Here is a 12,178-nt window from a genome sequence, read left to right as displayed (position 1 = left end):
GGTTAACTTCATCCATACGGATGTCCGATGTTGGCCTCGGAGCAAGGATCGGAAGAGTTACAGGACATCTTCTTTTTTGATGAAATAAATACTAAGCTGGTTTTGCATTTTGCTACCTTTTGTTCTCAAATTCTTTATTTGTTTAAACATAATCTTGATTTCCCGGTTATCAGGGCCGCCGTCCGTCGTGCTGCTGTCCGAGAAGCCCATTCCAGACGATGCTGCCCTTCTCCTCAACCAACGCAAGCTCCACCTTGAACAATTCGCCGTCCTCGTCATCAGCACCTTTTTCGACGGCCTTTTTGGTACTGTACTCGGCGGGTTTGACCATTTTGGCTAAACTGAAACCCGTTTTGGGTGTTGAATTTGCCCGGATGAGGAACATGTAACTTAACCCAAAATTAAACGGTTTTGCCGCAGCTGGTGCAGTGGTTGTCGTCCTTGCCACTTCCGAACATACATCATCTGGTGGCCGTCTCGTTCAATTTAGCGGCGGATGATTGCTTCCTTGCTGCCACTGTCCTTCTTAGCTTCATACTCCTCGTCACTAGTGTCCTAACCGGTGGAACCGCGGCCACCGTGACATCGGTTCCAATCTCCTTCGCCGGACTTCCAAACCCGGAAAAGAACATACTCGGATCTGTGCTGTAAACGACGTTTGCTCACAGCGCGGATGTCGTGGTCCTGCTCCTCCTTCAGCTGGATCTACCGCCGGTAGCAAGGACACTCCGGAAAATCCCTTAAACGCTCACAAACCGACTATAATTAACCGGAATCTGCGCTGCCTCGAACTTCAGGAATTCAAAAAGTTTTCATAACGCGTTTATTTTTAAACAACGTTAAATTTGACATTTCAAAGCGAAGTGATGCCAGTTGTGCGAAAAAGTGCTATGACAGTTCCCCAAGCGTGAATTGTGTGCGCGCACATCGCCAGCACCCACGAACACCGCGGTGCACCCATTTCACTCTTGAACACAAACGGTTTTCCGAAAACGGTGCGGAGAGTCTAACCCCTTGGCTTTACTGCCGTTCTACGCATAATTGTCCCATGTTCAAAAATGTGCAACTGAGAAAAACGCGATTGAAATTTTTCGACCGATTTCTGTGTTTCTACGCATAATTGTCCCGTGGGTTCCTATTCGCCCTATGTGTCCCTAATCACCCCAGTTAGCAGTTTATCATCCTTATTTGTGATTTTCTTGCTATACAACAGGTAAACAAGACATAATACTTCGTAAAACTAATGATTTCGTGATAGAAAATACTTGGTGGGACAATTATGCGTAGAAGTTTAACGGTGGGACAAACAGACTTGATGTGGATTTTAATGAGTTTCCAAACAAAGTATCAGATTTTATGTGTTTTTCTTAAAGTACACATCAAACTAAACTTAAAAATGTCATAAAGTCAAAATCGTCCAAAACTAACATAAGACAATTATGCGTAGAACGGCAGTTTAGTACCCAATAGTTTGAAGATGCTCGCAAATTTTTTATTCAGTCGGAAAAATCTTGTTTTTCTTGAAAAAAGTTTCGTTTTGAACCACATGATCTAATCCCCTAATTCTGGCTCGATGCAGCTATCATGCGACCGCGTACATGTATGTTTTTTTATTGCACCAAAAGTGCAAAAAATCGCTGGCAACAGTGTCTGCGGCACATTCTGAAATGCCGCGCGGCGTGTACCTTTGAAAGAAACGGACAATAGATGTTTACTAACATACCTTCCAATCCCCGAGGTTAGCAAGGTACCGGCCAGGAGCCCCTTATCTTACTGGTTAGCATTACACGCTCATCTAAAGATGAAAACATGGTATTTCCCGTGTTGGAATATTGTAACCGGATGAGAGTCTAGTGCTATCATACGTTTAATTACAGCAAGATAAGCGTTGTGCAGCCATCCGGAATTGTGCGGCCTTTATTGCTAGTGCTAATGCTAATGATATGTACAAATTTGGCATTACGATGCTCAGAATGGCCCTAAACTAAAAATAATTGAAACTTAGTTTCAATTTGGAGTTGAAAGAAAATTAGTGTCGGAGGTAGCCATGCTAGATATACAGATAAATCCGTATTTTACAGATTTTTCCATCCCAAAAATTCCTAAAATCTGTATATACAGATTTTTTAAAATGGTTTTATTTGAAAGTTTCAACAATTTAGAAATTAATTTTAATTTTAATATGTTTAAAAAGCTAAAATCTGCTGTTAAAATTATTAAAATATCTTCTATGGCTTCGAATTCGACAAGATACAGATAAAATACAGATTTATTTTCAAGAAAATACAGATCTCCCACAAAATAATCTGGCAATGTTGGTCGGAGGTCAAGGTGGCTTTTACGGCTTTTAGAAAACTCACCCGAGACATCAACTGCACTGACAAAGTTTAACTCCATGTTGCGATTTGACAGCTCGATACGCGCAATAGCCCTGTTTGAAAAATGTCGCACGTCGTACGAGTTGTCGCACGGTTTTGATTTTACCGTTTCGATATCGATTGGTCGAAAGGACAACAAACGCACGACAAACACTCGACATGCGCGACATTGTTTTTTCCATCGATTTTCCTTAATTTCGACGTCACGATTTTCGTCGACGCAAACAGTTTGACAGTTCTCTTCAGCTGATCTTGTTTGGACTTGATTTCAACCAAATTGAACCAGTTGTCGTTGCCTTTGGGTTACTGGAGGATTTTGACCGATTGACAGGTAAGTTGTGTTACTTTTCCGGAAAGTTTCGGCTGGAGTGGCGAACGGCCAAATCATAGTCTTATGTTCTGGATTTCCAGATTTCGGTTGTCGTGGCTGTGAAGGACGAAGACGGTGGGCCATGTTCCGGTATCGGGAAGAATCGGTCTGCGATTGAGAAAGCGGATTGGTGTTTTGCTTTCCGCGGAAGTTGCATTCCCAAAGGAGAAGGAGTTTCCGAGTGTTGAATGTGTCGGAAACAGAAGGAGGGAGACGGAACATTCAAGCTCGGGAGTCAATCACTGTTCCGCTTGAATAAAAAGGTGGAGGAGGACGAAATAATAAACTCCCGCGACGTTTCTAAACAGCCAGAATTTGTTAATGGAACCGGTGAGTAGTGTTTTGGATGAGGTGTATTGGGAGTGCGTTTGTATGACGCAAAACAAAACATAAACATAAAACTAATAATTCGACGAAGAAAAATATTCAATTTGAAATTGCACAATTTTGTATTTAAGATTTTTTCATTTAATAATTCATAAAATTTCAAAATTCTTAACTTAACTTCTGAAATCCTAATTTCAAAAATTCTAAAAAGATTAAGTTTTTTTTAAAGTTTGGAGGGTAAATGATGTATTTAAAATTTTAAAATCCAAACATAAATAAATATATAACTCTTTCGTTCTGAAATAAAAAACTAAAAATTCTTAAAATTCCAAAATTCTTAACTTCTGAAATCCTAAATTTAAAAAAAAACGAAGGTTCTAAAATTCCTAAAACTATCAATCTAAAATTCCATAAATTTTTATTTTTAATTCAAAAAAAAAATATAAAAATTTGAAGTTTAAAAATTCCAACATTCTTAAATTTTTAAATTTACACAATTCCTTGCTTCTTTTAAAATTCTTCAAATTGCATAATTTAAAAAACCATTGAATCTTGAAATGAGAAAATTCAAGGTTATTTATAATCTTGAGAATTTGAAAAAAAAATAATGTTCCTAGTTTTAATAAAATTCTCAAGATAACATAAAATGCTAAAACTCTAGACTACTATCATAAACATAAACTACAAACATAATAAAATTCTTAAATTCCTACATTCATAGATTCTAAAATTGTGAAATTTTCGGCTTTACAGAACTCTTAAAATCTAGTATTTGAAAATCCTAAAAACAAGTGCTTACATTCTGATATTCTGGAAAATTGTAATTTAATTCTTCAAGTTTTAATATTCCAAATAATTTAGAAGTTTTAAAATTCCTGAAAGTCTTAATACTTTCAAATTTTTTCGTTTTAATATTTTAATATTATAACATTTTAAAATTTCTGATTCCTAATATCTTGAGGTTTGTAATTCTAAAAAATACAATAATAAACTAGATAATAAGTTTTTAAAATTATCTATTTTTATGTTTTACAATTTTGTGATTTCAACTATTTGGGGGTTTTTTTTAATAAATATTATTTATGAACTTTGATATTAACTTTGAAAAATATTTGCAACGGCATTTTGAAAATATTTATTTTTGTCATTGGATATATCAGAACCTCACTGCTACCCACAATAAAATCAAACATAACATGTTTAATTTTTTTAAACCCAAAAATTCTAAAGAAAGTCAGCTTTAAAGTTTCAAAACATGAATCTTTCTTTCTCAAAATTTTGAAATGCAAAATATTTATAAAACACGTCATGTCTTAATATTTTTAAATTCTTGAATCCTGCAATTTTTTTTAAATTATTTTATTCGTTCCAGCTCTGTACAAACAGTTTCCAGAGTGCTTTTTGCTGGACGTGGACCAGCAAGAGGAAAAGAACAATGAAAATGCGTTGGTGGTGTTGGACTTCTAGCGGAATCTCAAAAGTGCAATTATCAAAACTCAGTCTTCTTCCTGGAGATACTTTCGGCCGAGAACATCCACCGGGTGAAGGCGATCGAGGTGGACAAACTTCCCACGGGGCAGCACTCGAACATTGGAAGGGTAGACAAGCAGAACCTTTCCAAAAGTGGTTGGCCATCGTCGGACCAAAAGGAGTCGGTTTGTATTTCCTTCTTGTGCAACGGCCAATCCCGTCACTAAGCGAAATTAAGAAAAGTATGGCTGCAGTGATAGTGAATATTTCAAAAACAAAGTGCCAGGAGAGTGCAAACTAATACAAATGAATAAAAATAATGAAAAACATAAACAAAAAGAATTTTATTTTGAAAATAACCTCAAAATACCAAAATGACAGCACACGACAAAGGCACGACATCCTAAATAACAAAACCGTGCGACGTCGGTCGAATGTCGTACGACAATGTCGAACAATTTCGATTATCGATCGTACGACAAATACGACATTTTGGTGCAAAAACGTCTGACATTCGTGCGAAAGTCGCGCGACATTGTCGTGCGACGTCGTACGATTGCACGGACGACAAACGACGGACGTCCGACGGACTTTTCAGTCAGGGAGTTTATGTCTAGACTTTTTTTGATCAGGTCCTATAAGGCTTTCTAGTCAGAAATTTACCAACACATTCAAAGTATGTTTACATGACAGCTGGACGTTTGTTTGCATCAGGTTTCCTATCTCTTTCTAGCAAAAGTTTTTTGTCAGGCGACTTCTAGCTGGTTTTTTTGACTGGCTGCCCGATATGTCAGCCAACATACTTCGCAGGGCTGTGACAGCTACAGCTCGATCATTGTTTGCATCAGGACACTGTGACGAGGAGTTCGTCATTTTTGAGTTAAATTATATTTTTTTCATTGGGCCTAGAAAGCCTTATAAACATATGAAACACAATAGTTAATTGGACCTTTAAAAAAAACTCTTGAAGTAATTTTTGTTTTTGAAGCAACCGCTTAAATTGTAAGCTATATTTTGAGTACCTACACTAAAATACTCAGTTTTGAGTATTCTAACACCAAGTACACGTTAAACACATTGAGTAATTCCGAGTTCCAACATTCTGTCTTAGCGAGATAAGCGTGTTGATTTGCACCATGCGGCACCCGTATATCCGTAGGGGCCATCCATAAACCACATGGGCACTTTAGGGGGAGGGGGGTATGGCGATTTTCCACGCTCCATACAATAAAAGATTTTTTTGTTTTGTCCACGAAGGGAGGGGGGGGGGGGAAGTTGAGATTTCGAAAAAATTGTGCACGTGGTTTATGGATGGTCCCTTAAATAGATTACATTGTGCGGCACCGACAGTACGATTCTGGAGTTTTTAGGAGTGGAATTGTTTGCTTGAACCAGTAATTAATGGGTAAGTTACGATGCTAAAGCACGGCACATTAGGAGCTCAAATACCGCATTAAATTTACAGTGAATTAATGCTTCAAATTTTAATTGTATACTCGTTTCTAAAACAATTTTCAGCCCCAATAAAAGTAGTATTGGATGATTTCTCAAAAAATCCTTCTTGTCAGCATGGTCCAACAGTTTTGTTACAACGAACTATTGGAAAAGGTGATCTCCAGGATCAGTTTTACGCTTGTACAGCATCTCGAGATGGAAAGTGTTCTTTGGAGGTAGCTTTTTCATGATAAACTTTTCGTATTGGTGCACTTCATTAACCCGTTATTGCTTATTACAGGTACAAAAGCCGCCCACAGCTGAAAACATCATTTCCAACAGAAGGACTTACATAAAAAGCTCTAATCCGGTGGACACCAAGGAGCCAACTCGTCATCTCGCCCCGTTGAGTTTCGACAGTGAAGAAGCGCAATATTTCTTTACAAATCGTGCGCTAAGCTGTTTTGAGAGCATTTTCACACAGATAGGAATTACCAAAGTACTTTGCATTGGTGCTCCACGTCTGCACGAGCACTTGCTACAGAAAACGTCAATTGATTCGATGTTGCTCGATATTGATGATCGGTTTCACGACTTTTACAGCAACAGGCATTTCATTCATTACAATATGTTTAATCACTTCTTTTTTCGTGGAAAATGTGACGAAGAAATGTTCGAACGCTATTTGAAACACGTCGAGTGAGTTGCTGCATTTTGAAATTCAATCAAAAAGATAATTAAATGTTTCGATACATTTTGTTTCCAGGCCTTCAAGCAGAATATGTATTTTTACTGATCCGCCGTTCGGATGTCGCACCGAGCTGTTGGCAAATACAATTCAAACAATTAATCAAAAGTACAACCATATCAACTCTTTCGTTCAGCAAGTCCTGCCAACGTTCTGGATTTTTCCATACTTTATGGAAACGTACATCCGACAAGAGATGCCTTCCATGGAAATGGCCGACTACCAGGTCAATTATACGAACCACGAAAAGTACCGCGAAGGTAGCAAAGCGATAAAGAACGGATCGCCAGTTCGAATGTTCACAAACGTTCCCTTGGGCATGATCAGACTTCCAACCGGGGAAGGGTACAAATACTGCCAAAAATGCGACAAAAGTGTTCTTAAAAGCAACTCGCACTGTTCAATTTGCAAAGCCTGCACCTCAAAAAACGGAGCTCCGTACAAACATTGCCCGAAATGTCACATTTGCGTAAAAACAAATTATGTGCATTGTGGCAAGTGTGGTCGATGTGCACAAGTTGAGGGACACAACTGCCAGCAGTACAAACGGATGGTGTCTTGTCGCATCTGCTTGGGTCGAGGTCACGTGGAAAAAGGTTGCTCATTCTGGAAGCGCTACGGGATATCCCGAATGTTTCAGGTTGGTTGTGCGGTTTGCGGAGGTAAAGCTCACATACTGCGAGATTGTGCGAAAAGAAAAGTACTTACCAAAGAAGTTTACTTTCTTGGAAAGTATCACAACGAAATAAATGAGCCAATCTAACGGATGTGCAATTGTTTGTTGAATGAAATAATAGTAATAAAAAGGCATTCTAAAGTTTCAACTCTTACGTTTCCTTTTCTTATCCCAACGCAATTTTCAAAAAAAAACTGTTGAAATCACCACTCATTCAAGCATGGTTGACAATGCTTTTTAGTCACGCAATATTTAATGCTTTTCCTGTGTTAATAATCCGCTGTTAATTATCTACTAACACTGTGCCAAACTATTTTGCACACTATTTATCACGTGTTTATTAAATATATATTTTCCTATCAACCATTTTCGAACAGACAGTCTTCATTTAACACCGACAATGAATAAACGCATAGTTCAAGGTGTGCAATACTTTGTCAGTAACTGCACGATACATGGATTGCGATATCTGGGCAACCGATGTAACGTTCCATCAAAGTAAAATTGATTTTTATTTCACTATTAATAGAAGAAGAATAGAACAGTCTAACACTATTCCTTCTGTAGGCTTTTTTGGCTTAGCATGATAACCTGCTCATTTGCAACGATGATTCACATTTTGCTGTACATGGAGAATGATGAAACGGTTCAAATTCACGTCGACACATCATATCTACACTGGAACAACACGTTTCCGGCAGTCTCGATTTGCTACACAAAAGGGCGGAGTTTGAGTAGGGACTAGAACTCTTTTAAGCTGCCTCTTTTATTTCTTTTAATCGTCTTATTGTATTTGTATTTCATTGGACCACTTCAGATTCGATAAGTAAATTTTTGGATGATTACTGGGTTAAAACAAACACAACGAAGCCGGCTAAGTATGCTCATATATATTTTTGTTTTAATTCGTTTTTAATCAAACATATCTATCTCGAAGGGCTGGAAATTATTACCGGGTTGCGCAAAGTTACCTATTCGTTAACCCAAACAGCAATGTCGAAGTTCGGGGTGCTATTTGTGAGGGCATGAACGCAACATGTAACTTGAATCTGGAAACGATGCAAAGTATTGTAAGTATGGAAACGTTCAAAAGTGTGCAATATGGTGTCTTGTAATTCTTAAATCTCTATCAGTTTTTCCCACAAAATTGTTCAGAAATTTTCATGGATGTAAAGTTTCTGGGCAAACCTTATAATTGCGATGATTTTTTCGAGCGGTTTGATACCGAAATGGGCCCATGCTTTGTTGCGAACAGTATCTACTCCAAGTGAGTGAAAGTGCTTTATCAAACTTAGGTCTTATTATTGTTTCAAAATCTTCTTAGAAGTGCAGACAAATCATATGAAAGACTTCCCATGAAATACACCACAGATTGTCCAACGAGAACGTTTGAATTCCGATACAAGGAGATAGAAGCAGTAAGTTTTATGGTTAGTTTAAAATCATTATTATTTATAAAACTTTCAAGTAATAAGAATTTTGTTTTATTTTTAGCTTTATATTCATAGTTCCGAAGAGTTACCATACCTTCTGATGCCCTCTGTTCGATTGAGAAAATCAGGCGCAAACATGCATTATTCACTGAGTGTAAACTAACTGAATAATATATTAGTTTTCAAAAAAACGTAAGAGCCATTGGTAAACAAAATCTTTTTTGCATCGGTATTCGACCTACTTACGAAAAACTAATATCAAAAATGCTCGAGATTGTTCATCTACACGTCCTTCAAGTGCCCCCAACTTAAAATAAATGAAATTTTGTTTCATTTTCGAGAAAAACAAAAAATAGTGTCAGAGGTCACGGTGGCTCTTACGGCTTTTTAAAAACACACCCGAGATATAGACTACAAGCATATACAAAGTGTAATCCTGAAAGTTCTTTCAGACAATTGAGATTTTCAACTATCCGGACGTCAAGTTTGAACCTATCGAGAAGAGAGAGTGTCGATTTCCGTTTGAGAACATTTCCCAACATTTGCCTCTCGAAAACATTTATCAAACTTTGGAGTACAGTTTCACTAACTGTTTCCTTACTAAGCGTATCCAAATAGAACTCGAGAAGTGCAACTGTACGTTACCGACATCTCCAAAAGAGTGTAAATAATGATTAGTAAATAATTGTGGTCTTAACACAAATGAGTAAGGCGATGTTATTTTTTTCAGATAAGCATAAATATTGCGACTTTAATGGTCTCATCTGTGTATCTAAAGGTAAGAGACCAATGGAGCACCCGCAGTCGAGCAGTTTTTGACAGTTCGCTCAATAAGAAATACATTGTAGAAAAAAACAAAAACTGCTCGAATGGAAATGCTCCATATGTAAATAACATACAATTATTCTTACATTCTCGATTTCTGTTGCACAGCTTTTTTTTTTAGTTCTAATTTGTGCCAATAATGTTATTTAAAAGACTGTTTTTATTTTGCAAATTTGTCACTAATATGACTGAAGAATCCGAATCCAAAGATGTTTTTAAACAAATTTTTAGCCGACATCTTAGGATTGACGAAAAAGGTCCTGTTTAACGGAGAACAAAGCTGTATCCAGTCATGTTTGGAAATGGAGATTAATTTGATTGGGTTCGTACTAAATGGTTACTGTTATTTAAACAATGCGCAGTTTGATAACTTCACTTGGTTAAATTTCAGTGAAAACACGATAAAACTGCAGGATGGAAATGATCCTGGCCTTGTACAACTTGAAGTGGTGAACGTTCCCACCAGCAGGTACGAGCGAATTGTCGCTAAAGACAGTTTGGACTTTATAGGTATGAAAGTTACGTAGAGTATACTTGAAAATAATTATTCAACCTACTTTTGCTTACAGTTTCTCTTGGTGGAGTTGGAGGATTATTTTTCGGAATATCGCTACTAAGTTTAATTGAATTCATGTATCTATTGTTACGCAAATCCGTCTAAAAAAAAAACAAATAAAACGTCCTGTAGGCGCTTGTATTCATGCAATTGAACTCGAAATTTGTCCTTTTTAACAACTCAGTTTGATGAAGAAAGTTTAAAAGTTGCGTAACAACATAAGTGAAAAAGCCGTACTTCACCCTCTACTGCCCAATTTTTTTTTCGAAAACTTTTATTCTTTTATATTTTTTTCTTCCAACTTCAATCTATCGACCACTTTATCAGCTTAATTCGTGTTTCTTGTTCTCCGTTTTCCCAAGCATTAGTCCTCCGAATGTCTCAAGTTATAAAACGTCCATGGTAGAAGGGAAGATGTTTCGAAATTAATAACGCCGATGTGGTTAGTTAGACTGTCCAAAATGTTCTGATTTTATTGTAATCGAAAAGTCCCCCAGAGCCTCACACATGAGGTACTGAGGTTTTGCTTACTGAGCATTAATCGAGCTACTTGCTTTAATCGCGGCGAGGTAAACGAAGTTTAGCTTTGTTCGCAGTTTGGTTGTCGGCTGTGCTGACGATGTTGGTGGCGTCGATCAATTATGCGGAAAGCAATTTCCGTAACTCTCATTTCTCAACATTTTTATGTCACTTTCAAATCTCCATGTCGACTCCCGAAAATCGTGATCCGGCCACTATATATCTCAAAGGACACAGCTGACTCGACTTGCCTATGTAAATAAATAAATTGTTCGCTCTACAGCTTTGCCTTGGCATTCTCGATTGCGAGATTTCTAATCGAAACTGGAAGTCCGTGGGCTTGATTGTTGAGGCAATTGCGAACCTCTTTTTACACTTGTGGTAATCTATTTGGGGGTTCTATCCGGGATCCTGTCCTGTTTTGAGTCACTCCCGGCAGTACGACTTGTCCGCTCGCGCACATCACAACAACTGCCTAAAGCTTACGTCAGCTACACGATTGTTGTATTCTAGGTAACACTGACTTAACCCTGTTTGCTGCTCAAGCTGGTATAATATTAGGGCGGAACCACAACACCTAAGCTTCCATCCACCCAGGAATTCGAACTGACGACCATTGATTTGTGAGTCGAACTGCCTACCAGCGACTCCACCGTGACAGGACCCAAGGAGACGACTCCTACACCTGGACTGAGCTAACGACCTCACCTCTAGGTTAGACCGGTCCAACATTTACTTCCCCGTCCGACGGAAGGCGTGATCAGACAAATCTCGTTTCGAAAAATGCTACCGGGAGGTCTGGGATCTAACCTAGGCCGACTGTGTGAGAGGCAGCCACGCTAACCCCTACACCACGGGTTTCGGCCAACTTGCTTATGTCTGCGTGCTAATTTTGTCTCGCGCGTGGATATTTTTATGGAGCCCAAAATGTCGAAATCACACCACTTTTTTTTCTAATGTTGGTACCACTGCGCGATTTTGACATTTTGGGCGTGCACCATTCGTAACGCCATCTTCGCTTAAAAATCTAGACCAGGGGTGTCCAACCTTTTGGCCTTCCGGGCCAGATATGATTTTTTTGAAACAGTGGCGGGCCGGAACTAATGTTTAATCATTTTTTTTCATTAAATTTATTTTATTAGGTTGTTTCAAGTAAACAAATAAATATACTAGTGTTGCAAATATGATTTATATATCTTGATTTTAAGAAAGAAAAATACAGATAACATTCACAGATGTGTTTTTTGATTTATTTTTAATCTATTTTGGTTTAAATTATATTGTAATTGTTTTGTTAATTGAAGTTAAATACCCTGATATCATTAACTAAAAAAACATTTTGAATTGCAAGCTTTTTTCATGTTTGGAAAATCAACGAGGCAAGATAAAATTTATTAAAAAGAAATTCGGACTCAAGTCTTCTTTACAAAAATAAAAACAAT

The 12,178-nt window shown here is 37.7% G+C and overlaps 3 protein-coding genes across 7 annotated transcripts; all 3 read left to right on the top strand.

Moving 5' to 3' along the window:
• The first annotated feature begins 2,498 nt into the window (after positions 1 to 2,498).
• On the top strand, positions 2,499 to 4,860 carry LOC119767186. 2 transcript variants are annotated; one of them, XM_038255144.1, is made up of 3 exons: positions 2,499 to 2,709; positions 2,790 to 3,078; positions 4,448 to 4,860. In XM_038255144.1, the coding sequence occupies exons 2-3, from the start codon at positions 2,937 to 2,939 to the stop codon at positions 4,540 to 4,542; spliced, it is 237 nt and encodes a 78-aa protein (XP_038111072.1). In that variant the 5' UTR covers positions 2,499 to 2,709; positions 2,790 to 2,936; the 3' UTR covers positions 4,543 to 4,860. The 2 variants fall into 2 exon arrangements, with proteins under 2 accessions (XP_038111072.1, XP_038111071.1); XM_038255143.1 differs by lacking the exon at positions 2,499 to 2,709 and having other exon boundaries at positions 2,725 to 3,078; positions 4,448 to 4,527; positions 4,559 to 4,860.
• A 972-nt stretch (positions 4,861 to 5,832) lies between these two features.
• Positions 5,833 to 7,551, top strand: LOC6046195 (rRNA N6-adenosine-methyltransferase ZCCHC4). Its single transcript, XM_001863391.2, has 4 exons — positions 5,833 to 5,950; positions 6,064 to 6,215; positions 6,281 to 6,678; positions 6,746 to 7,551. Exons 1-4 carry the CDS (start codon positions 5,947 to 5,949, stop codon positions 7,488 to 7,490), a joined length of 1,299 nt encoding a protein of 432 aa, XP_001863426.2. The 5' UTR covers positions 5,833 to 5,946; the 3' UTR covers positions 7,491 to 7,551.
• A 240-nt stretch (positions 7,552 to 7,791) lies between these two features.
• On the top strand, positions 7,792 to 10,372 carry LOC119767179 (sodium channel protein Nach). 4 transcript variants are annotated; one of them, XM_038255100.1, is made up of 12 exons: positions 7,792 to 7,901; positions 7,971 to 8,137; positions 8,221 to 8,281; positions 8,341 to 8,473; positions 8,537 to 8,670; positions 8,731 to 8,833; positions 8,898 to 8,990; positions 9,289 to 9,499; positions 9,567 to 9,614; positions 9,893 to 9,983; positions 10,053 to 10,171; positions 10,231 to 10,372. In XM_038255100.1, exons 1-12 carry the CDS (start codon positions 7,804 to 7,806, stop codon positions 10,320 to 10,322), a joined length of 1,350 nt encoding a protein of 449 aa, XP_038111028.1. In that variant the 5' UTR covers positions 7,792 to 7,803; the 3' UTR covers positions 10,323 to 10,372. The 4 variants fall into 4 exon arrangements, 3 of the variants coding, with proteins under 3 accessions (XP_038111028.1, XP_038111027.1, XP_038111029.1); XM_038255099.1 differs by having other exon boundaries at positions 8,728 to 8,833; XR_005277373.1 differs by lacking the exon at positions 10,231 to 10,372 and having other exon boundaries at positions 8,728 to 8,833; positions 9,856 to 9,983; positions 10,053 to 10,130.
• The last annotated feature ends 1,806 nt before the right edge of the window (positions 10,373 to 12,178 follow it).

The sequence above is a fragment of the Culex quinquefasciatus genome, chromosome 2 (genome assembly GCF_015732765.1).
Source record: "Culex quinquefasciatus strain JHB chromosome 2, VPISU_Cqui_1.0_pri_paternal, whole genome shotgun sequence".
NCBI lineage: Eukaryota > Metazoa > Arthropoda > Insecta > Diptera > Culicidae > Culex > Culex quinquefasciatus.
This window is presented reverse-complemented; position numbering and strand designations above follow the sequence as displayed.